Source organism: Alexandromys fortis, unplaced genomic scaffold (genome assembly GCF_014885135.2).
Source record: "Alexandromys fortis isolate MF-2015 unplaced genomic scaffold, M_Fortis_MF-2015_v1.1 scaffold_7, whole genome shotgun sequence".
Taxonomy (NCBI): Eukaryota; Metazoa; Chordata; class Mammalia; order Rodentia; family Cricetidae; genus Alexandromys; species Alexandromys fortis.
Genome location: NW_026067920.1, coordinates 22,179,233 through 22,204,798, shown reverse-complemented (window position 1 = coordinate 22,204,798; position 25,566 = coordinate 22,179,233). Strand labels below are relative to the sequence as shown.

The following is a 25,566-nucleotide window of genomic DNA, read 5'->3' as shown; positions in this document are numbered from 1 at the left end:
CCTCTTTGTTATGAAGAATTCTGGACCATCAACATGACTTACTGAAACTTTTTGCAGTGGTTTCAAATGCTACCATTACTGTAGATTAATTAAAGTACACAAATCAATCTATCTTCTAAGATATTGTAGGTAAAAGAGCAGACTACGAAACAAGCCTGTCTTAAATTATTCTAAGCTATCAAATAGAGACATACAAATTTCAAAAGTTGTATGAAGCCCAGATTACTAGTCACACACACACACACACACACACACACACACACACACACACACACCTCTACCTTAAAATTAAATACTATACAAAGACTTGAAAGGTGAATAATAGAAAAACATGCTAGAAACCCTAGTTACCAAGTTATTACAGTATGCCAGTCCCTTCAAATATGTTAACCTATTTTATACTTTGGCAATTTATGCATTGTTACCATCTTACAAACAACAAAATGGAAGCAAACAGCATTAGGTAAACTATAAGAAACCCACACAGCCAATAGGTGAGTCTGGAACTGAATCAACAGCCCCTGAAGCACTGGTGTGAGATGGACCTGAAACGGCCTCTTCCACTCTAACCTTCACCTTGAAAGCCGGCTCTTCCCCCTTCCTCTCCGCACTGCAGCCTTGGGTCCCTCTAAACGAGGGGTGGGAACTATGAAATGCAGCCAAATGCTACTGGAGACTGTTTTTTTTTCTAGTTTAAAACACTGGAGCGGGGGGAGAGGGACACAGGGATCACAGTTTTGGTTTTTTGTTTTGTGTGTGTACAATATTTGAAATTTTTATTGTATTCAAACTGTGGTCAATGAAGCTTTATTGGAACACACCCACACTGTCTGTCTGTCCACTGTGGCAGCTTTCTTCCCTCTACGATGGCAGTGCTGACTAGCTGTGTAGTAACTATGAGGCTTGCATCTTGAGATAGTTACTACCTAGTCCTTTTCCAGAAAAGGCGTGCAGACTCCTGATCAAACTTATGACGGCATCACTCTTTCGATCCAAACCCTTCATCAGGTTCCTACAGCTTTAAAGATGAACTCCAATGCCTTAGTTCACACCTGGGCCCCTCTGGTCTCAGCTGCCTGTTTTCCAGACACATCACCTCCCTCGTCTTTGTATTCCTTCACCTGTTCACCACCAGCAGATGCTAAAGCGAAAAGCATTGTTTTCAGGCTCTCTGGTGCTTTTCGTTGGTGGTGGCGCTGTTGCTTTGAGACAGTCTCCTATAGCTCAGATGGGCCTCCCAACTGCTGTGTCACCAGGGATGACCTTGGCGTCTGGTCCTCGGCTCTACCTCACGAGCAGTGGGATTACAGGATTGTGCCCCCACACCTGGTTTATGAGTTGTGGAGATCAACCCAGGCCTTGCGCATGCTTGACAAACACATACCGACCGAGCTGTGTCCCCAGCCAGAGGTACTTTTTTTTTTTTTTTGGGTCTCTTTGGTATTATTTTTAATCTTTAAGGAAGAGATGGCTTAAAGATAATAAATCCTTTGCAAGTAGAGATAATCCTGCTTATTTTATAAACTTTCACTTTTCAAAAGAGGTAATATTTCTTAGAATATAGGCTATGAACCTCTGGCCAGATGAAATTCAAACAGTAAGAATCAATCTATATGAAAACATGATAAATTCTTTTAGATAATTTCAACACCAAGTCTCAAATGTACACAGTACTTTCATAAACTTAAACAGAGCGGCGAGGCCTCAACACTCTGTATTTTGAGATGCCTTAAAATAGACCTTGGCTAAAGGCGCTGTCTAGATGAGGAGTGAAGATGTGCACTCCGAAGAACGTCTGTACTTTTCCAAACTGAGCGTCTAGTCATCCTCTCCTCTATTTTAGCCCGTCAGTAGAAAAGCTCTTGGATTAAGGAGATTTGAAGGAACACAAAGGTTTCTCTAAATTGGTACTGGGTTAAACAGATTAAAACGCTGAAACAAATATGAAAATAGTTTAGAAGGTGGTTTTGATAATTATTTCTATTAATTAATCAAAGAATAAACTACAGGATATAATATTTATGGAGAAATTTTGCCCAGCAAAAATCATTACAATTCTAACATTATAGCTCTCAGCTGCCTTCCCACCCTTGAGACTCTCGGCATAACAGAAGAACTGGGGGCCAGGCCTAGAGGCCAACACCTTTAATTCTAGGACTCAAGAGATCTACAGAGGGACTTCCAGGCCAGCCAGGGCTACATACTGAGACCCTGTTGAAGGAGGAGGAAGAGGAGTGGGAAGCAGTGGGGAATGGGAGAGGAAGGGGAACGAGGAGGATGCTATCCCTCTGTTTGAATACGCAGCAACAGAGGCAGGAAGAAGGGTCAGTTAGACTGGAATCTAAGCTCTCCACTGGCTATCTGAAGCACAGAGTGTCAACACACTCACATGCCTGCCCAAGTAGAGAGCAAAGTGAGGATGGAAAATATTACATTTATCCTTTTGAAAGTAATGACTATTTTTCATGATTAATGTGTGTACAATTGATTTGAGAATATGAAATTTAAATTCTATCACCTATAATTTAGAATTTTAAAACCAAATTCAACTGAAAGACAAATGAGCTAAGGTGATGAACTCTACATAGGAAACAGCCACACTTGGTATCTTCACAGTGCAAAAGAACAGTGCAAACCTTTGTCTTAGTGCTTCTGTGATAACAACAGATTTGCTACTTTGTTCATTTGACCTGGGGGGGGGTGGTGGTGAAAGTTCTCATGAAAGGCATCAGGGTGGGGATATGGGGGAGATCAGAGGGTTTGGAGCAAGGAGGAGGAGGAGAGAGTGTAATTAAATTACACCTCAGACAGGAGCACGACAGTAGGCAGGGTCTGTAAGAAGCTGGGCAGTGTCACCACTAGCCAAGTGACAAATAGCGGAGCAAGAGTACAGTGGACTCAGCACCTGTGGATCCACTTTCCTCTCTAGTTGAACAAACACAAGGAACGCACTCATCACTTCTGACTTCCCACTGGAACCCGGGGGCCCAACAGTACGTTCAGATCTCGGGGGCACATTTCCTCCTGCGTCCTGGCTTCTGGAGCTTCAAGCTTGCTCAGAGCATGGATTAGAAAGACATTTAGACTTAATAGATGGAAAGGTGTCAATTCTGCACATCAAGGTTCATGGGGAGAAAAGTTCAAGAATTATAAATGCTTTGAAAACATAAAAGATCCTTTGGCCCCGGCAAGGAAAATGTCACCAAGCCAAGAGATACGAGATAGCTATTGAGCCGCTCATGAGGGCAGTGCTGCGAGCCACGGTGGAATAATGCCTTCCCGCCATGTGTCTAAGGCCACAAATGACACTAATCCCTTTTAATGGTCACAAAAGCTGACAACTTACTCAGCCTTAGAACTGAAGACACAAAAATCATCTCTGGCAATGACTTACCATAAACAGGTCACGAGCACCAATGTCAACAGCCAAGAGGAAGGCCTTTTCAAATCTCCGGTACCTGTGATAAAGGGGAAATACGTTAGTTGTGAACAAAGCCATATAAAAGGGAAAAGTGGTTTTTTTTTGTGTATTTTTTTGGTATTATATGCATCCTTCTGATGGGGGAAATACTTTCCACAAGGATTTTCTGATTTATGACATGTTCTTACCCTGGAGAGGAGCTAAACACAGAAGCATGGGAGGCCCTGGGTGTGACTTCTGGACAAGAGGAGCTCAAGGGAGACATAGCCAGCCAGGTCTGGAGAGATGAAAACTTAGACGTGAATTACTCATAATTTTCACTTTATTTTTTTTATTAAGAGAAACTTATGTGAATATAAAGAATATAGCAGGATAAGAGTAACTGATACGTTATATAACTGCACTTTGGTGGTTCTTAGATAAAAGTTAAAATCAAATTTCACATTTGTAAGTTTTAAAAAATATTCTCAGCTAACTTGAAAGAACAAAACAAATTATTTCTAATTTTTAAAAAATATTTGTGCTCTTTCCAATGATTTTTTTTTTTTTTTTTTTTTTTTAGAATATGAAGTTTAAGAGCTCAGGAGAAAAGCACATTGCAAACACCTCAAACACATTTTGGGCACACAAATTTGTCTTTTTTTTTTTTTTCTGAATGCAGAAACTTGTATTGAAAGAACTCATCTGTTTTCCTGATCCTCAAAACAGTTTGTAGACTGCTCACCATTGTGTTCTATATTATAAAATGCAGTGGTAGAGAAGACAGTGATAGATTAAAAAATAAGTACTAAAAATTGATAGCACTCATTCTTCCATTTGCAAGGTAACTAACTTAGTATTAGACAGGAGCTGCTATGCTCTGGAACATGTTCTACATTAGTCTCGATGCCTTCTGATGCCATTCTCTATCCCCCAACTCCCTGTCTGCTCACACTAGTAACCCAAGTATCTGCCCAAATCTCTCACAGCTACAGATCCTGGGGCAATTGTGTTTGGTTCTGTGGAAAAGGAATTTATCATAGCCGGAAGCATGCTGCAACATTATGTATGCAAGGAGAACAGAAAACATTGGTGTGGGAGGGAGCCCTAAACCCAGCAAGCAGCAGGTCCAAGTGTTCACTCCCTGGCCATTTCGCATTGCACTGCCCACTGTGTGGCAGTGCTGAGTCCCTGTGAGGTCCCAGCACTCGTACCCACCCAAAGCAGCCACACCTAACCCTCTCAACTGCCCCTCCCGAAATCGTCTGCTCAGTTCTTTTCCCTTCCTTCACTCCTTGTTTCCCATTTTGTAGCCTGATTTTTGTCTAGCTCCTCTAGAAGTTGGTATTCTATCATTTAATTCCTATACTTATTCCAGTCTCAGTAATCATATCAATGACTCACAAATTTACATCTCTAAGATCCATTTCTGTGCTGATAGCCGAATTCTTTGTTTCTAGGCACCTCAAAGTTAACATGCCTAACATGTACGCGGTTGGCAAATATAGTTAAGACACATTGAAATTAGAGACAGTAACAAAACAAAACATCATTGTGAAACCTACTCCTTTAAACAATGGACATATACTTTAAAAAAAAAAACACAAAATAAACCAAGGGAGTCCTTATTCTGACAGACACTTGCACACCCAAAGGAGTCCTTATTCTGACAGACACTTGCACACCCAAAGGAGTCCTTATTCTGGCAGACACTTGCACACCCATGCTTATTGCAGCTCTCTTCAGTAACAGCAAGGAAATGCAACCAGCTCAGATGACCATCCGCTGGTGGATAAGGAAAATGCGGTACATATACAGAGTGAAATTTTATTCATCTATGAATAAAAATGAAATTTGTAGAAAAATGGGCGGAACTGGAAAGCGTATTAAGTGAGGAACCCAACCCCATAAAGACAAGAACTGCAAGTTCTTCATATGTGAAGCCTAGCATGGAATTATTGCTTATTTTTATATATAAATATTATGGTATATATGCAAATGCAGTACCAGTGTCCATGAAAATACTCAGAGCTAGGGGAGTATATTAGGCATCCTCCTTGCTTTCATTGAGACAGTGTCTCTCAGCAAACCTGGATCTGCCACTTGGGCTAGGCAGGTGGTCAACAAGACCTAGTGATCTTTTTCCCTCTGCTGTCTCTCTTCACTCTGCCCCGGCAATGGGAACATGTGGAGAAGCTTAGCTTTTTGTGCTTTTGTTGTTCATGCTGAGATCTGAACTCAGGTCTTCATGCCTGTATTTACCCTCAGGAGTGCTAGCCACAGTTAATGGCTCTATGTGAGCCTCTCTGGTAGCGTACACAGGGTCATTCTTCATTTGAATGGCAGGGATAGTTAAAGTGGGACAGTTAAGGGAGTTATCACAGAGTCAAGGGTACCTGGGATCCTGAAATATAGGAAGGCTGTATCTGGCTAGTACATTTCCTGAGGATCCCTAACCTGCACAGTTCTTGACTGAGACAGCATTTCTGTGCTACATGGTGCTGCAGAGACCTTTGCCCACAATACAGCATATACTCCTCCCACCCCTTGGAATATGCCTCCAGAACTCTCCTGGCTGTCAGGCTGCTAACCGGGGGTCCATATTAGTACAATGAGCTGGGGCCATGCTGAACCCAGCAGAGTAAAAGACTATATATCCACAGAGTTGTAATTAGGTAGTGTGTGCCACAAAAGTGCTCCTTGGACTGGATCCTGAGCATGTTTGAACATGGGAACTGGAAGAGCGCTGGTTAACGATGCAGTGACGTGAAAGGCTTATTTAACAGGACACAGAACTTATCCTTCTATCAATGACCCCGAGAGACGGAATGACTCCTAGGTGACTAGTAAAAACAGGGAGGGAGACGCGTCTCGGTTGTCACAGCAAACAACACAAGAGGGGAAGGTAGAATGGAAGGTAAGGAGAAGATGGGCACACTGTTGCCATGAGGTGAGCTGCGGTGGTGCTGAGCACAGCTGATGGCCACCGACTTCTGGCTTTGCTCCATCTTAGTTGACATGAAGTAGCTATACTCTACACCTGTAGGGAAAATAGACTTCATAGACTGTAAAAGGCTAATCAACCCAATTATAAAATGGGGCACTGAGCTGAACAGAGATCTCTCAACAGAAGAAGTTCAAATGGCCAAAAGACACCTAAGGTCATGCTCAACTTCCTTAGCGATCAGGGAAATGCAAATCAAGACAACTTTAAGATACCATCTTAGGCCTGTCAGAATGGCTAAAATCAAAAACACCAATGATAGCCTATGCTGGAGAGGTTGTGGAGAAAGGGGTACACTTATCCATTGCTGGTGGGAATGCAAACTTGTACAACCACTCTGGAAAGCAGTGTGGCGGTTTCTCAGAAAATTTGGGATCAACCTACCCATGGACCCAGCAATACCACTCTTGGGAATATACCCAAGAGAGGCCTTATCACACAACAAAAATATATGCTCTACTATGTTCATAGCAGCATTGTTTGTAATAGCCAGAACCTGGAAACAACCTAGATGCCCTTCAATTGAAGAATGGATGAAGAAAGTATGGAATATATACATATTAGAGTACTACTCAGCAGTAAAAAAACAAGGACTTCTTGAAGTTTGCAGGCAAATGGATGGAAATAGAAAACACTATCCTGAGTGAGGTAAGCCAGACCCAAAAAGAGGAACATGGGATGTACTCACTCATATTTGGTTTCTAGCCATAAATAAAGGACATTGAGCCTATAATTCGGGTTCTTAGTGAAGCTAAATAAGAAGGAGAACCCAAAGAAAAACATATAGGCATCCTCCTGAATATTAACCTTCATCAGGCGATGAAAGAAGACAGAGACAGAGACCCACACTGGAGCACCGGACTGAAATCTCAAGGTCCAAATCATGAGCAGAAGGAGAGCGAACATGAGCAAGGAACTCAGGACCGCGAGGGGTGCACCCACACACTGAGACAATGGAGATGCTCTATCGGGAACTCACCAAGGCCAGTTGACCTGGGTCTGAAAAAGCCTGGGTTAAAACAGGTCTCACTGAACATAGCGGACAATGAGGACTACTGAGACATCAAGAACAATGGCAATGGGTTTTTGATCCTATTGCATGTATTGGCTTTGTGGGAGCCTAGGCTGTTTGGATGTTCACCTTACGAGACCTGGACGGAGGAGGGTTTTCCTTGGACTTCCCACGGGACGGAGAGCCCTGATTGCTCTTTGGGCTGACGAGGGAGGGGGACTTGACTGGGGGAGGGGGAGGGAAAGGGGAGGCGGAGGTGGGGAAGAGACAGAAATATTTAATAAATAAATAAAAAATAAAATAAAATAAAATGTACAGCCGGAGATCACGCTGAGTACAGATAATAATCGCACCACAAAAAAAAAAAAAAAAATAGACTTCAGTTGCCAGCAGGGGCCCTGGCTGCTGTGTTGTGATCTGAAATCCACCTACACTGACAATATCCTCGTCACAAGCTGCTACCAATGAATGATGGACCAGGGCCGCTAAGACAGGTCCATTCCCACAAGATCCGGAACCCATCACCTCCTAGAACCGCACTCGATGAAAACAGACTTCTCTTTGCGCCACCTACATTTTCTACCCTCATCTTCTCCTCTGTGTCCTTGAACCATTTTTCTCTTTCCCCTCCCTCCCTTTCATGTCCATCATCCCAACACTACTACAATGTTTGAATCTGAGTAAAATCCAAACATGTCATTCTGGCTTCTCCATCTCCATTTAAACAGTAACAATGTCAACAAGCAGCCTCCCGAGTTTCTCTTGCTTATGAAGTAAGTATTCTCTTTTGCTTAATGTTCAAACAATCCAGTTAGAAAATAGAAAAAAAAATTCAGGAGACGTTTCAACAGAAGGTACACAGATGGAAATAAACACATGAAAAATAGGCTCGGTCAGAGTCGTTTACCCGTAAGAAAAATACAAACAAAAGCCTCAAGGAGCTATAGCCCCTTATCTATCACTACAGCTAAAACAAAAACAATTGAGAGACCTGCGCTCTTCAGCTCTGCTGGGGGGGAGTAAAAGCAACAGGTGGGGCACTGCGGGCCCAGGCCCAGCACGAGTGTCACGAAACCCCGAGGCTTTGCTGTTAAAAGCTCCAAACCAGAAGCAAACAAAATGTCCCTCGATGGGAAATTCCCTGATTGGAAAAATTATATATTTAAAACCATTTCTTGGAGAGTTAGACTGGCGGGTTTTGTGTATAAAGAAAAAACAAAGTTCATTAAAACATTAACCAATCAAATCTTTCCCCAAACAAAGCAAATGAGAACAAACTTCAGTTCTGACTGAGACCGAATCCAAACTACAGAAGACTAGGTGACACCAGCCAATGTTTTCATGTTCAACAAACTCTGTTGACATTTTTTTTTTAGCCTTTAGAACTCTTTCAATTTTCCAACTAAAATGAAAAATACTTAACTTGCTGCCATACCTTATTCTGAATTTTTTTTTAAACAGAGAATTCCCTTAGCCACCCTTCCCCCACACGGCAACCTTCCTGTGTCCTAACCCTTCCTACCGAGCTGCTCTCAATACCCAGTGCCCCTCTGCACACCCAGATGGTCTGTGCTCAGCAAAAGCTTCAGGCCAACACACTTTTATTTTAATGTGCTGGTAATAGCTCGTGGCACCTGTTGCTTCTCGCCTCTTTTGCTCAAACCCCACTGTGCTACAGCCGACCCGTTCTCAATAATTCTCTGCAGCTTTTCTTCCACTCCATGGTCAGCCTTTCACTACGGTATCAACTAGCACGAAAGCCACGTTCTACGTCTATTAGGATGACCACTCAGTGCAGTTGGCTCAGACATGGCTCTAACTAAAACATCTGTACTGCATTCAAGTGATCATCCAGATGCCATGGAACATGGCAAATCAGATAGAGATCCATCCTATAGATCTTAGTAAAGTGTTCTCATGACAGGACAAGATGGAGGAAAGGAAGACAATAATATAGGTCAAGATTCAAAGTAACTTTAATCACCTAGGCATGTGACCATAAAAAACTGAAGTTTTTAAAGAGTAATAAGGTAAGTTAAAGAAAATAAAATATAACACATAAAATTGATAGGTGGGCAAAAATAGATAGTAAGTCAGGAACATTTAGACACAACAGACTAAGAAATATTAACATTGTAGCCAAAATAGGTACAGAATAATTCATGCATAGCCTTGAGTAACCATGATGTTGATGGGACACTTCTTAATTTATCCTGAACATGGGTTACAGCCTCAGCAGCCATCAGCAAGGTAGCGTTTCTATGACTGAGCACCGTTCTCCACTGCTGGTGTGTGTGGCACATGATCGTTGTGGGATAAATCAATGATGTTTATTTTTATTCGAGACAGGGTGTCGTTATATAGCTCAGCTTGTTTGGAACTCTCTATGAAGACCAGGCTGGCCCCAAACTCACAGAGATCCACTTGCTTCTGTCTCTCTAGTGCGGAGATTAAAGGCGCGCATCACCACTGGGCATAACAATATTTATAAAGAAAGAAGAAAGTCAAGGAATACTTAATTTTACTTTAAAACATTTCTATAGGAATTAAACCTTTCACACATGCCTTTTTCTAATACTGACTTGATTGCATTGTTTTCTAAATGATCCTTATGAAGAGATTATAAAAAAAATTCAGTTTTTAACTAACTACATTCCTTTCTAAAAGAATGTGTTGAAGTCATGGCAATCCCAGTCAGCCTCCGGATCGTGGGGTTTCAGGCACAAGGCAGCGCACCCAGCTTTCATTACATCACTCCTAACAGCACCCACTGGGCCCTGCTTTGAAGTGGGGTGACTTCATTCTTTTCTGGTTTTCCTTCCTGTAGTTCCGATTTTAATTACACAATTGTATCCTTACATTAATGAGGCAATTTCTTTACTGATCCTAATTTCTAGAGCTACCTACCATCCTTTCTCTTTCTTTTATTTCTGGGTGCTGCAATGTGTGGGTGCTAGATTACTTCTATGTGTGTGGGTCTGAATTGTTTGACTTCTGTTTTATGAACACAAGTCTCATCTACAAAAATAAGAGTTGATTATTTTGCCCATGTCAAAAGTCAAAGGCCATCTAACTAGACATATTAACATCCAGATGTTGACAGCAATTATTTTCACTTATTTATATATTTTTAACTTTAAAGTTTTAAAAATAAAAAAAAGACTAAAGTTGCAAGCTAACCACAATCTTACGAGTGTTCATGCAACTATGAAACCTAACTGAAAATACACATAGAAGAAGCCTAGTTTTTGAGTCAGAACACCACAACTGTTAACAAAATTGTTTATTTTATGGAAGCAAAACTTTGATTCTCATGGCTACTCAAAAATAGACTGTCCGCCATGTTTCCGTGATTCTTGATTCAAATGTTCCACTTCTAAGAACGTATTTTTTAGCTACTTTTCTTAGTGCTATGACAGAATGCCTAGCAGTCCTGAGGTGGAGGGCTCAGTCTGACTGGTTGAAGGGAGCAGACATTATGGTGGGAAGGCAGGGCAGCAGGAGGGTGACGAGGATGGCAGTGAGAGACATCCAGGGCGGGTCCCCCCAGTTAAACCTCTCTGGAAAAGGCCAGCACAGCAGGCCCAGGGGCACGTTTCCTAGGCGACTCTAAATCCAGTCAAGGCAACAATGAAGATTAACCACCGCAGCAGCACCTTCCAAGAAAGTGTAGAAGGCTTATTAGAAAACCTGTCGATGAAATAACTATCCTTACAGATCAGGGACGGTGGAAAACTAAAACTTACAGATTTAAAGATTTAGAAAACGTTCAGTGGGACGGGAATCACCACTGGCATGGTGGGAGGCAGAAGAGCATGCAAACATTACAGTGTGCATGGCAACTGAAGTCACAAGTGAGACAAAGGAACCGTAACATAACCACTCACTTACTACAGAAGAACTAGGGTTTAAATGCATGATGTATGGGGGCATGATGATTATCTATAGACAATTTTATGCCTACTCAGAAACCAAATCTATTGCAAAATTATTAGAAATAAAATTTAAAGTTCCAAAAGAGCCATATACTATAAAATTAACATGCATATGTCAATAGTTTCTTACATAGCAAGAATCAATCACTAGTTATGAAGCTTAACTAGAAGAAAAAAAAACCCAGCAGCATTAACAAGAAATGAAGAAATATAATGCTTAGAAGCAAACTAAATAGGAGATATGTCTGCAAAAAGAAACTACAGAGGAGAAATTGAATAAATGAAGAGAATCTGTTTTTCTTAACAGAAGAATAAAGCATACTAACTTAACAAAATTAACACAGAGATTCACGATATTCATGGCATTCTAACCAAAATCCTCCAGAGCCGTGTTTAAAACAACACTAGAGTCCCTCTGAGAAACTGGAAACCATGGCACAGAACACTGAAGAGCTAGCCCTCTGCATCATGTCTAAACCTAGGGCAGATGAAGCCAGGCCCAAGGTACACACCTGTGGTCCAGATTACTGGAGCCAGGTTCTAGGGCTAGCCTGGGTTTACGTCAGCTCATACTCTCTATCCATCGCTGAGCAAAGCCAGGGAAGGAGCTCAAGACAAGACCCCGGAGGCAGGACCTGGTGCAGAGGCCATGGAGAAATGCTGCTTACTGTTTCTTCCCCGTGGCTCGCTCAGCTTGCTTTCTTATACAGCCCAGGACCACCTTCCTAGGGCTGGCACCACTCCCACTGGCCATGGACCTAGCTCCAGGCCAATCTGATGGGATGGGGCAAGTCTTAACATGAGGGTCCCTCTTCAAAGGTGTGTCCAGTTGTGTCAAGTTGACGTGAACTACCCAGGTCACCATCTTATAAAAAGTGCTAACAAATGAAACAGCTAATTGTATTGGCAGGAATATTACTCTAAATATAGGTTAGTAGGAACAAAAAGTCAAAGCAAATGTATTTAACAAGGTAAGAGAGGATGGAGAAGTGAGTTTTAATATCCTGTATTAAGGTGTTTCCATGCTCAGAATCCATATAAAGCCAGATGGGCTTGGTGGCTTCCACGAAACAAGAGATCCCTGGCGCAAGCTGGCTCATCAGACTAGCTACAACTGCAAACTCCTGATTCACTGAGAGACCCTACCTCAGGGTATAGGCTGGACACTGAGAGAAGAGGACATGTGATGTCAGCCTCAGACCTCCACCTACATACATACATACACACACACAGAAAGAAAGAGAGATTCACACACACGCATACACATAACACACACACACACACACACACAGAGACTCAATAACAGCAAATGACCTAGGACTTGCTATTGTTTTGTTAAGAAAACTAGAAATTTAGATTACCTGCCATGTGTCAAGCCTGTGGGCATGCATGCACATGAGTGCACAGATCCACCAGATGAGTTCAACTTTGCGACTGCTGTCAAAAGCTGTCTCATGGTTTTAAGTGTGGAGTAAAAGTGGGCTCAGGTGTCATGAGGACATTGTGAACATGATATTAGAGAACAGGCTAGAGCCGGGACAAAATGAAGCTGGATCTTCACATTATTTATTATGCTAAACTATTTTCAAAGCACTGGAGGAATAAAATGTAAAGCATAAAGTCACAGAGATGACTGAAATAAATAGGTTACTGATTATAGAAAGACAGCAAGCAAGAAATCACAAAACACTGTAACGAATTGGCCATTTAAAATGTCTATTGAAAGAACGGCCACAAAATATGCACTGAATTGAAAAATAAGTAGCAAGCGGATCTTTAAGAGATATTTGCAGTGTATGAAAGATATCAAAGGCAAGAAGAAAAAGATAAAGATTCCATAGCAGGCGAGGGGATGAGAAGAGATACCAGAGGTGAGGAAGAGAGAGGAAGATTTGATCATTTCCTTTTCTAAAACATAAAAACAAGAGAGGAAATATCCCAATAAAGTGAACAGAGAGTTCACAAGACAAGCAAAAGTGGGTCAATGTGTCTAGAAAGGATCTAGACATTTGACCTAAGGACACAAACAAGAATGCTCACGGCAATACTACAGGTAAAGCCCACAGCCAGCTATGAGCAATGGGGGAGCAGATGGCATGTTTCTGTCTTTGTCCAAACTCCCGACATAGTCCAGATAGCCACAAATGAGTTCCACCTCGGCTACAGAAGGATTCCAGTGGCTACAAGTTAGTACTCCCAAGGGACTTGTGAAGCTGGTTCCCTCTAGGGAAAGAAGCCATTTCCCATAGGTCTGGCAGAAGGGACATATGGCTACCTGTGGCACCTATCAGCACATCAAAGCCCATGCTGGCCTCCGGTGTCACAGTATCTGTTACACGTTAGAGTCCCCCTCAGAGCCAGCCCAAGGGCTCCCCTCCCTGCAGCTACTCAATGCCCTTTATAACCCTGCTACTTTTGCTGAGATTTCTCTATGATTTGCTCCTGCTTCTACAAAACTGGGTGAATGAATGAATGAATACCCAGCCACCAAGGTAAAGGTTAAAAACCGAACTGTCATTTCTACCTCCTGGGAGAGGGAAATCAGTTTTCTGCAATACAGTGAAACTATTTCTCATGTTCAGGAATAGTTGACCAACATATAATGGACTCCAGGTTTTTTTTTTTTTTTGTGTGTGTGTGTGTGTGTGTGTGTGTGTGTGTGTGTGTGTTTTGGGAAGGTTACTGTTTGGTGTCTTATTTGTTTGCTTTTGGTTTTATTTACATTTAGGGTATGGTTTTATTTAGCTTTCTTGGTTTTGGGAGTTTTGTTATTGTGTTAATTTTTTTTGTCTTTTTTTTTACCTTTGTTTTTGAGAAAGAACTTAAAATTGAGTAGGTAGAGAGGAGGTGCTGATCTGGAAGGATTTGGGGGAAGAGAAGAATATGATCAAAAATATTTAAATTTAAAAATTGTTTTAAATAATTAAAAATAAAAATATAGTATAAATTTCTAAACATTTAACCTATCAGCTTACTTACTGATGTTATTACAATAGTAGGATATACGTTTCCCAGGTAACCATGCCGTGTGTGTGTGCGTGTGTGTGTGTGTGTGTGTGTGTGTGTGTGTGTGTGGAACCTCACACTGGCTGTAAACTGGAGGTTGTCTTTCTTGCTAGATGCTCCATTCATCATGTGATGTTTAGTTACTAATTAAAGACCTTTCTGCTAAAAGGAAACAAATTTTATGGATTGGTTTGTGGTAATATATGTTTTAGTAAATACTAGAAAGGTTTTGAGAAAAATTGTTTAAAAATTTAAGCACTGCACTAGCATCTGCAACGCCAGTTCCAGGGAATCTGGCACCCTCTTCTGGCCTCCATGGGCATGAGGCACACACATGGTGCGCAGATGTGCATACAGGTTCACAGAATAAATATAAAATTTGAAAACGAATTACCTTCTCCTTCCTATATAATACCCCCAAACTTTCAGTGTTAGGATCAACTCCACTGACTTTTACTTCCGAAGTAATGATGTCCGTATTACAAAGTAGGACTGCCCCTCCCTCCTTCCTCTGGCACTCAGGAGACATGTTCCCCAAACTAGGTCTCTGCTGCTGTTTATTTATAACAGGGGTTTTCAAACTCTCGCTGTAAAGGGCCAGACAGCACATATACCTAAAGGGGTAGACAACCCTGTCACAAGTATAGCCTGTGAGCAGCCATAGATGTTATGGCAACCAATAGGCTTGGCTGCGTTCCAATGGAAGTATATTTACAAAAGTGGGAGGCAGTTACAGTTAGCTGACTCCTGCTTTATATAACTGGCCCTGGCATCTGCAGTCAAGGACGCGCAGTGACTTGAAATGGGGAAATACCTATTTAAATTGGGCTGTCGAAAGATTAACAAATAGCCAACTAGCTCAGATTTGAATTCAGTACCTCACAGTACTGTAGAAAGAAAGATCTCCTGGGGGATGTGTGGATCTTATGAGTCCTCCTTAGCATGGACTTTTTACTCAGTGCCAAGTGCTACGAAATTGATCTCAGAAACACAGAGACTAAGGGGAGGACACAGAGAAAGGCAGGATGTTCATCAGTGGTACAGTGCTTCCACGAGACTGGTGGCATGAGCTTCTACCATGCAGCAACCACAGTTGATAACAATGTACTACATCTGTCTAATTTGCCAAAATATAAAATCCTCCCTATAGAAAATGATAGGTGGATGAGATGACAAATATGTTAATTAACTTGATTCAGTTCACACTCTTCACTATAAATGCACAGAAGTACTCTTTGTTAATTAAAATAAATGTCAAAAGTTTCAAAAAACAAAAAGCCTCACTCCTGTAATACACGAGGAGTCACTAGGGCCTACAATCACAATCTTGTCACTTCTTCAGATTGCCTTCCTTTGGGTAAGAATTATTACTTCCTAAGGGAAAGACTAAACACAGATCAACACCTTTCTGTCTTTAAGTTCTGACTACAGGCTTGCTAAGAGAAAATGGCCTCAGGCAAACATTAGGCAACATTTTCTTAAGAATGGCTTAATCCTGAGGAGCACCCTGGAATGACCTAAGATCCCCAGCTGCCCAGCACTGCCAAGGGTAAGTGTCATCAGGACAAGGTCGCACTTAGGCAGCCTGCTCCGGGTGTGGTGGAAGGTTCACTGCTTCTTTTGTGAGCCACTCTTCCGGACTTACTACTGTCATTTCCCGTAACCTAGGACTCACTAAGTAAAGCTTATCTCAGAGAACTTATATCTGACATTACGAATTCAAAGGAGCCTGAAGCAAAAAGATCACGGCACCTCAGGGACCTGAAGAGCCTCAAAAAAAAAAAAAAAAAAAATTCACCTCCCTGCTTCTCTATTAATAGTTAAATAGCTGAGTTTTTTTTTTTCTTTTACTGAATTAGATGTACTCATTTTCTGTGTGTTTTGCATGCATGCAGGTCTCTGCATCATATGCAGGCTTAGTGCCTCCACAGGTCAGAAGGCACTGAATCTTCTGAAACTGGAGTTACCAGTGGGTGCTGGGAATGGAACCTAGGTCTTTTGCAAGAGAGACAAGCACTCTTAAACAATGAGCTATAAATGGAAGTTTCTGTCCCACCCAGGCCCACAGTCGTTCAGTCCCAAAGAAACACACAGAGGCTTATATTAATTATAAACTGTTTGGCCTATTTGCCCAGACTTATTATTAACTAGCTCTTACAACTTATATTAATCCACATGGCTTGGCACCTTTTCTCAGTAAGACATCCTATTCTCATCTTGCTTCCTCTGAGTCAGACTGGTGACTGCATCTCTGCCTTTCCTCTTCCCAGAATTCTCCTAGTCTGGTTGCCCTGTCTGTACTTCCTGACTACTGGCCAATCAGTGTTTTATTAAATCAATATGAGTGGAAAATCTTTACAGTGTACAACAGCATTATCCCATAGCCCCTAATTATTTTTATAAAGTTATATATGTGCTTTCATTTTAACGCTGCAGTTTTCACACATAACAATTGAGTAGATAAGCAAGTTAGGGGGAAATATCAGGCTTTATTTCAGTTGCATGTGCTAAGGGTTTTTTTTTTTTAAAAGAATTATCATATTCTTATGCACATGTGTGCATGCTCCTGTGTACACACATGTGCACGTGGAGTTCAGAAGAAAGCATAAAATCCCCAGGAGATAAAGGTGGCTCCTGGCCACCTGATGTGAGTCCTGAGAACCAAACTCAAGTCCTGCATGCATTCTTTACCACTGACCCATCTGTTCTGCTGTGATAAATACCAAAAGAGAAACAAAAGGAAGTAAGATTTATTTTGGCAAAAAAATTTCAGGTTTCAATCCATGGTTGGCTCTCCCTTCTTCCCGAATTATTAGTATAAATATTAATTCCAACATATTTATGTATATATATTCCACACACACACTACCCACATTCTATTACAAAATTGCCAAACGTATATGAACATTGAGAGAAACCATGACCCATCTGTGTTCTGACACTGTAACTGTTTCCACTCATCTAGCCACTATCTATTCCTATGCACATCAATTCATTTTAATCTTTTGAGTGGAATTATAAGGAAAAAAAGTATTATTCCTTTGCAAAACATAATAAACATTCATGTTTTTATTTCTAAGCAATAAAGTCCTCTTCCTCAAAATAGCTTATCATTTTATAAGCATCTGTATCAGAAAACAGTAGCCTTATATCTGAAGAGAAAATGAAACTAAATCATTAGCTATAAATTATCCTACTTGCTCATTAATGAAATAAGCTTTTCATGGCCATATTCATGTGAAATGTTTGCCTTTTCATCCAATCAGTATTCACTTGTTCCTATCAAAGTTTCTGTGTGTTTATGAAAAGCTCTTGTTTGGTGCTGGCTCCCTGCTAAGTGCTCCGAGGCTATTCAGTTTCACAGAGGTGGAAAGGTGAGTGACTACCTTCTCAGTACATTTCAGGCAAAGATGCATTTATTGTTTGTAGGTGTCCTGCAGCTTAACAATTTTTATAAATAGACGATTGCTATTTAATTTTGCTAAAACAAACACTTTACGGAATGATTTATACTATCAGGGACATTTCTTTTTGAAACACAGCGATTTTGCACACATACAAAGAGTTCTCAAGAAAGATAGAAGAAATAAGTCTTACAGTTTAAGTATGTTTGAACTTGGAGAGAAGCCAAGAGACACAGAACGATGTCTGGAGAATTGCTCTCCAAGAAGAACAAAACCCAAACTGTATACAAACATTTGTTTTAGCAACCACACATACACTTGTCTATTAACACAAAGTCAGAATCTGACCTCAGCCTTTGCATGCCGGATCAAAATAAAGAGAGCACTTGGCTCTCACCAAGGGGCCCACCTGAGCTTCAGGTGACTTCAGCTACTTTCCTAATCTCCATGGGGCTCCTTTCTTCTTCCTCAGTTTAAATGCCCCAAGATGGCCTTAATTCTTTAATAAGTTTTTAAGGGGTATTAAAATAATGACTAGCTAAACCAGAAAGACTCATGCAATCCTAAAGGGATTTGACCTGTTTCATCTCCCCTAGATAAAACTTCTCGGTAGCAGATTCAACAAAATGATGTTTCCAACTTGGGTTATCTCATTCAGTCTCTACTAACATACATTTCTCTTTTCTCAATGCCCTGTAGAGCCTACTAGTGAAAGAGAAGCTAGAGAATTCCATTGGAACTGAAAGCATCCAAAAGCAGCAACATGAAAAAGTAAGCATTCCCCAAAAGAAACACCTCACAGAACCAAACAGAAAAGTTTGAATATAATACTGATGACAGCAACACAACTCATGCTATCAGAAAAGGCTCACTTTAAACCCACACAGGGAGGAAATACTCACATCCAGAGGAGAGGTGTTCCCTAGGGCAGAGGCTTCAAAACTACCAATAACTGCTTTAAAACCAAAGAGGCCAAACCACAGGGAAGCTACCATGCATATGCTTTCAAGAGTTCTGACTCATGTTTATCTTTCCCAGCCCCTTAGGCAAGAAGCTAATTCATCAATTTTCCCTAGAAACAAGGAAAACAAAGTAGCAATGAAAGCAAAGTTCAAGAACACGTGACTTCAACCCCAATATTTTCAGGGTATGCTCATGCGTGAGGACTGCTACGTTTAAGATGAAGAGTCTCTTGAAATATGCTAACACCATTCAGATAAAAAGGCAAGATTCAATTACAGATAATAACTCTTGCAATATATTAACATTTTCTGGGTTCCAAAAATATGATTTTCTAAAGGCCTCACTGCTGTGTGAGTTCAGAGTACCACTTTATGTCTAGATAAAATTAATTATGGAGCACAATGTCTGTATAAGAGCACACCTCCTCAAGCTTGACCAAGCTGCGTGCCCCCACTCTTGGGACGGCTGGACATCTGTCAATCAGCCTACTCTTGTGCCGATGACAGCTCACAGCTGTTTTGGAAGGTAGTAGCTGAAAACTAAACAACCAGTGGCAGTAAGTGTCTTCAGGAAAGGGTAAAGAACAGTGGAAGCAGCCCCTGATCTACAGCCACTTGTTATCCTTCTAAGTAAGCCAATCCTCTAGGCCTGACGTTATTACTTCATGACATGATAGCACTCCCTTATAAAGTTGTTCTGATAAAAATAAGAGTATTAGCAAAGTCTCTGAAAGTACTGCACAAGAACGTTATTAGTAAAATCAACTCCTTCACACAATCCTTCCTTTTTATAAACAAACTCCAAAATTCTACCATAAAACATATATCCAAAATACAGCAAGTGCACATATGCAACCGAAAAAGGATTTTTAAGAGACCCTGGTTTATACCATCCATCCTAAGAAATGGAAGGTGATTCATTATTTGAGCACCCCAGTAACCTGTATACTATTACATTCCTTTTTGTTCCAGACTACAACACTCATGCTAACCACTTACCTGATTTTAATACTAGATATCACAACATCTATGAGGCTGCAATCTTTCTATCCAGGTTTTCATCTTCCTTCTCTGAGAGTACATGCTGTCCTCCAACTTCTAGAATATTTTTCTCAGAACAATTTGACATTTTTAGCAAACTGTCAAATAGTCCCTAAGGTTGGAAGAACACTTATATGTATATAAAGAAAAATGAGTTACAGTGAATGGTAACGGCCACATCGTGTGCAAGGACAATGGACAAGTCTTTCTGTAGGGACTCTGAAAGGAAAGCAAGCCCACAACTGCCTCACAGCCCCACAGCACAGGTAGAGTTCCACCTTCAGTTTAAACCACTGTATTCATTTAGGCGAGGAATGAAACTCAGTTAATGCTGTCATCTCGACTTTCTACATAGTTTTTACTATCATATCAAAGAGTAGGATGTATTACTGATGATGTCAAGATCCTAGGTAATACCAGGATTTCCTAAAAGGGAAAATAATAACAAATTAAATAAAGACAAATAAGACCTACTTTTCTTTTAAAGAGAAAAGCTGTCAGAAAATGGCCACATTATGGAGGAAGCTTGTGAAAGGTACGTCTTTAATATGGAGGAAGCTTGTGAAAGGTACGTCTTTAAATATGCGGTCTGAGCCCAGGCAGCCAAGGGCACTGTTCACCTGAGCAGGTGGTGGAAGAATCTCCTGGCATACTTGCTGATGGGGTCTCTGTACTCCAGAACAGTTGTGTCCAGAAGCGGTCTCGTCGGCGCGTAGAAGGTTCCCAGGCTTGCCTCAAGCTGCGCTGTGGGATACAAACATAGCAGCACTGAACAAGAGAAACTCCTTCAATTACAACAGAGCATTCGTGTTCGCAGCCAGTCAGGTTCTGCAGACTTGGATGAAATGTGCAGGAAAGATGAAATTAAAATATGACAGCTGCTACAAAAACAAACCTGCGCATAAGCTGTCACATGAGACAAAGCTGACAATGACTCTGAGCAACAAAACGCTGTCGAAACGGAAGACACCCATAATGAAACAACCTCTCACCACAAACGGGTAATTAAAGCAGTGACTCCTCAAAGTAACACCGTCTCAGCTAGGCTCTCAGTAGAGCCATGGGCAGTGCGCTCAGCAGCATGTCTTCTCTTTAGTGGAGAGAAGAGAACTCACTTTTTCAACAGGAAAACGAAAGTAGCACAGTAGAAACGTTTTCCTAAAAAACTACCAATAAGGGGCCAGTAAGCCAGCTCAGCAGGTAAAGGCATTTGCTGCCAAGTCTGATGACCCGAGTTCAATCTCCAGAACCCATGTGGTAGAGGAGAGAAGTGAGTCTAAAATTCTCTGACCTCCACCCATACACCATGGCTATGGGCACGCACACACACACACTCACTATATATAGGTGTGTGTGTGTGTGTATAGTTCTATATATAATTTCTTAAATTAAATAAGACAGATACAAACTTGCATATTGGAGTAAGATATGTATGTGATGCAATTTTAGGAGAACAATGAAAATCAGTATCTCGTTCCTAAATCCTGTCATAAACAAGGTTGTACTTTCATGAAAGCGAACACCCTGGAATAGGAGAAGATTGGAAAGATGTTTTTCATAAATGAGGGAGGCTCGGAGATAAGAGATTAGGGGATAAGGAGCAGCCCGTCTACTTCACAGTTTCACCAAGATATGCCAGTGGGACTGTGCTTGTGCCCAGAAATACCTGGAAGTAATTACCGTATGGAGAGAACATGAGTATGTATGAGTACACTACAGTTCACAGTTAGGCTCCTCTGATATTTATGCTTCCAACACTGGAGGGAATAAACAACTCATTATTTAGCAAAACTCTTTTAGTTGTGGGCCTATTTAGATTTCCAAGTAGTAAATACCCCATTCCAGTAATTGCTATGGCTTGACTAAGCTTTAGCAATGCCTTTATTTTTTCAATCTCAAATCTACACAGTAAAGTACGATGCATTTTGGAGGTATTTTCTTTCAAAGCAGCAGTCAATTTAGATTAAAATTGAATATAGCACTGTCACTGTGAAAACAAGCCAGGTTCTCTTGCCATTGCTTGTTTCCCTGACAGCATGTTCCGTACATCTGAAATGCTCAAGCCTACATGGAACACGGGTAACTCCCAGCACAGCTACGAATTCATTAGGGCGCCCAGCTTGATGTTTAAGGCAGAAATGAAGATCTCAAAGACAGACACAACGCGGCTAGAAATAACAGCGCACTAGGTTTCACTAATAAAAGGACAATGAATTACCATGCCAAATTTGTTAGGTTCAGATAAAATGAATCTCAACAGGGAATTCTGAATGTTTTAGAAATGTGTTTTGTAGTTACCTGAGAAGAAATGCACATATCTACTTAGCAATATTCAGATAACCAGGATATGTATAGATTTTGTTTTAATAGCCCAATATCATAAGAGCTTTTCATTTCTCTATCTCTCCAATAGGAGTCTGTGAAAAGAATCCCTTATTAGGATAGGAATCTGATAATGCCCATTTGAGTATTTCTTCATAATCTTTCTTACAACCTAGCAATTTAATAACATAAATTCACTAAGGCGTTGGCAACTTCTCAGTGTCTTGAATGAAACTCAGTATTTTATCTCTCAATATTTCTGCTTTCACTGTAAACTTGGGACTTACTACACAGAGCAAGTATATCACTATAGACGTGGGAGTCTCTGCTCTTGCTTTTGTTGTTACTTTTAGGTACATACTCAATCTTGAGAAGTATATCAATATTAAAAAAATAATTACTTGAGAGAACTTTATAGGCAAAATTATACTAACACTTCACCCCCTAAAATATTGAGATTATACCTTTTATTTTTAGCCTATATTTCTTGAGTACCAAGAGTGGGCCATGCATTGTGGCAGGCATTTTCTTCATGTACAAACACTGATGTTTTCATATATGAATTTGAACTACTTCCAAAAAGTTCAGTTGACTCTTAAACACACCTATTAGACGGGAACTCTGTGAGTTAGGTCAAGGTTAATAATATAAACTTCCTAGAGATTCATGAGTTTACTGACCAACTACAGAATCTTATCAAAAAACCTAATGTGTTAAAAGGAGCTGCTTGTTCATCCCGGCCGCCCAGAACCAAAATAATCACATAGAAACTCTATTAATTAAACCACTGTTTGGCCCATTAGCTCTAGCTTCTTATTGGCTAACTCTTACATACTAATTTAATCCATTTCTATTAATCTGTGTATTGCCACTGTGGCTGTGGCTTACTGATGTCTGTCTCTGGCATGGCAATATGGCTTCTCTAACTCCTCCACCTTTCTCCCAGAATTCCATTTAGTTTTCCCACCTAGCTCTGTTCCTCTATCGTTCTGCTATCGGCCCAAAGCAGTTCCTTTATTAACCAATGATATTCACAGAATACAGAGGGGAATCTGCATCACTTATTGTTTATTTTGGAAATGTAATAAAAATGAAAAAAGTCTATTAAAACACACTAAAAATACTAAGAAAGAAAATGTTCTCGAGGAACAGACCTACCCTAATTTTCTTATCCTGTACTGTTAAGTGATACTGTCCAGTCATAATTTCCCAATGTTAATATTAGTAGCCAAAGATATGAAATACATTTGATACATTTTATATCATGGAAAGGAATAACAACTCATATTGAGCGATATAAAAATCTGTTTTTATATCTCGTGTGTCATTTGTTTTCTCAGTGCTCTCTACCTCAACAATAAACATCTTGGATTTCTATGGGCAAATTCCTAAAAAGATGAGGAAAGCCAAGCAGCAGAAGGGAGATGGAAATCAGAGGCAAAGATCCAAAGGATGAAGACAAGTAGGAATGGGCTACAGAGAACCCTGACACAGCCAGAGCTACAGACGACCCTGACACAGCCAGAGCTACAGAGAACCCTGACACAGCCAGAGCTACAGACAACCCTGACACAGCCAGAGCTACAGACAACCCTGACACAGCCAGAGCTACAGACAACCCTGACACAGCCTGGGCTACAGAGAACCCTGACACAGCCTGGGCTACAGACAACCCTGATGCACACACAGGGAGTGTGGGCAACTACTGTCTGACAGAGGTCTTACGTGTGAGAAAAACATTGGTGTTTAATATGAGAGAAGAATAATATTGGTTTGGTGTCCTTTCTATGCAAACAGATTAAATGAAATTTCTGATTGAATTCTGAAATCTGAACACATTGTACACATGAGTTTGACTGAACTGTGTGACAACAACCCTGTGAATTCCAGCACAAACACGGGCAGAAAAGGTGTCCTCTGTATTGACAAACGCCACACAGGAACTACCATCTGGAAATAATTTTTTGATATCCTTCCAGCTTTAACATACCATTAATATTTTCCTCCTTCAGTTTCCAATAGCATAACTAACAAACATCCTAATACTGACTCAAAATGGGTTTCATGTACACTTGAAACCACTGATGTGATGTAATGGGTCTGACCTTCTCTCTCTGGAGTGAGCCTTTGTCTAAGAAGGTGGTTCACGATGGCGCTCATGCTGATGAAGCACTGCTGGCCCAGGCTGTCCCAGCTCATGCTGCTCAGGATGTTGATGGCCTCATTCACCTCATCGCAGTGGAGGTACTGGAGGATGAGGTCGACCAGACCCAGCTGTCCTCGAGTGAGGATGCCTGTCACAAAACACAAGTAAAGCAATAAAACCAAACACACTCTTTACGGAAAGGAAAAACACACAGAGGCTCAGTGGTTTGCCCCTTCAAAATAAAACAGATCCACTTCCCATCCCAACAGAGCAGGGGCACTAGGAGGAGTTCAGGCTGAGACAGAAGAGGCCAGCAGCTATGTTTGCTTGTTAAATAGCAACACTGTGCCTCTTAAGCACTATTCCACTGTGTTTTGGTTTTGTTGGTTTGGTTTGGGTTTTCATCTTTTAAAAGTAGGGCTGGAAAGATGGCCCAGCTGATGAACTGCTTGGTGAGGAAGCACAGGACCCAAGGTCCAGCCTCCAAAGCCAACGTGAAAAACCAGGCACAGCGGCGCACGCCCGTGACCCAGGCTAGCTGAGCAGGAGAGCTCCAAGCTGAGAGAGACCAGAAAGATGGAGAGCAACTGAGAAAGACTCCAGAACTGACCTCTGGCCTCCGCATGCATACACACGTGTAATCGTACACACAAATATGTCAATTTCCACATTCACCAAAGGAAAAAATTTAAATGTTAACTGTAATTTTTCTTCAGCGAGTGTTTTACTGATTTAGATAAGTCTATAAAAACTTGGTACAAATAATCATAAAACTAAATGAGAAAATGCCTGTGAAATTATTTTATAAGCTATAAAATATTATAAAATATTACTGTAATTCTTTTATTACTGTCATCAGAATTTAACTAGACTATTTATAGGTTTCCTGATTTTCAAAATACATTAGTTCATGAGAAAGACGATGAACTTCTTCATGCCAATACCATGACATATAAAAAGCAAAGAACAAACCTACTTGTGCTGCGTCTAACAAGACCCAGCTTGACAGGGAATCTGGGGAATTGCCCTAAGTGTACTAAGCAGTAAAACTTTACTATTCCTTGTGAGTTGGGAGAGTCAACGCTGTAACCACCCAGAGACTCATGCGCCCGTGTCCAGCACTGCAAGTCCCAGTCGTAAATCAGGCAGCTCTGGCAGGAGATGCGGCTGTGCAGCAGCTTCGCAGGGACTGAAGCAGCCTCTTTCCCAACCTCAGGCAGAAGCAGCAGTGCTACTGGGAACAAGAGGAGGAAGGAGGCTGCTCTGAGCAAATCCACAGATGATCACAGTGGAACAGTTCAAAAGGAAGGACAATTGTTTTTCATGGTGGTGGA

General features: G+C 41.0%; 1 protein-coding gene across 1 annotated transcript in view; it reads right to left on the bottom strand.

Annotated features, from left to right (window-relative positions):
* Wdpcp (WD repeat containing planar cell polarity effector) overlaps positions 1-25,566 on the bottom strand; it is a 275,150-nt gene that overhangs the window by 77,224 nt on the left and 172,360 nt on the right. Inside the window, exons 11-13 of the mRNA XM_050140767.1 lie at positions 24,192-24,380; positions 20,385-20,508; positions 3,395-3,458 (exon numbers count right to left, since the gene is read on the bottom strand). Coding sequence (XP_049996724.1) covers positions 3,395-3,458; positions 20,385-20,508; positions 24,192-24,380 — 377 coding nt within the window. The remainder of the gene's footprint in view (positions 1-3,394; positions 3,459-20,384; positions 20,509-24,191; positions 24,381-25,566) is intronic.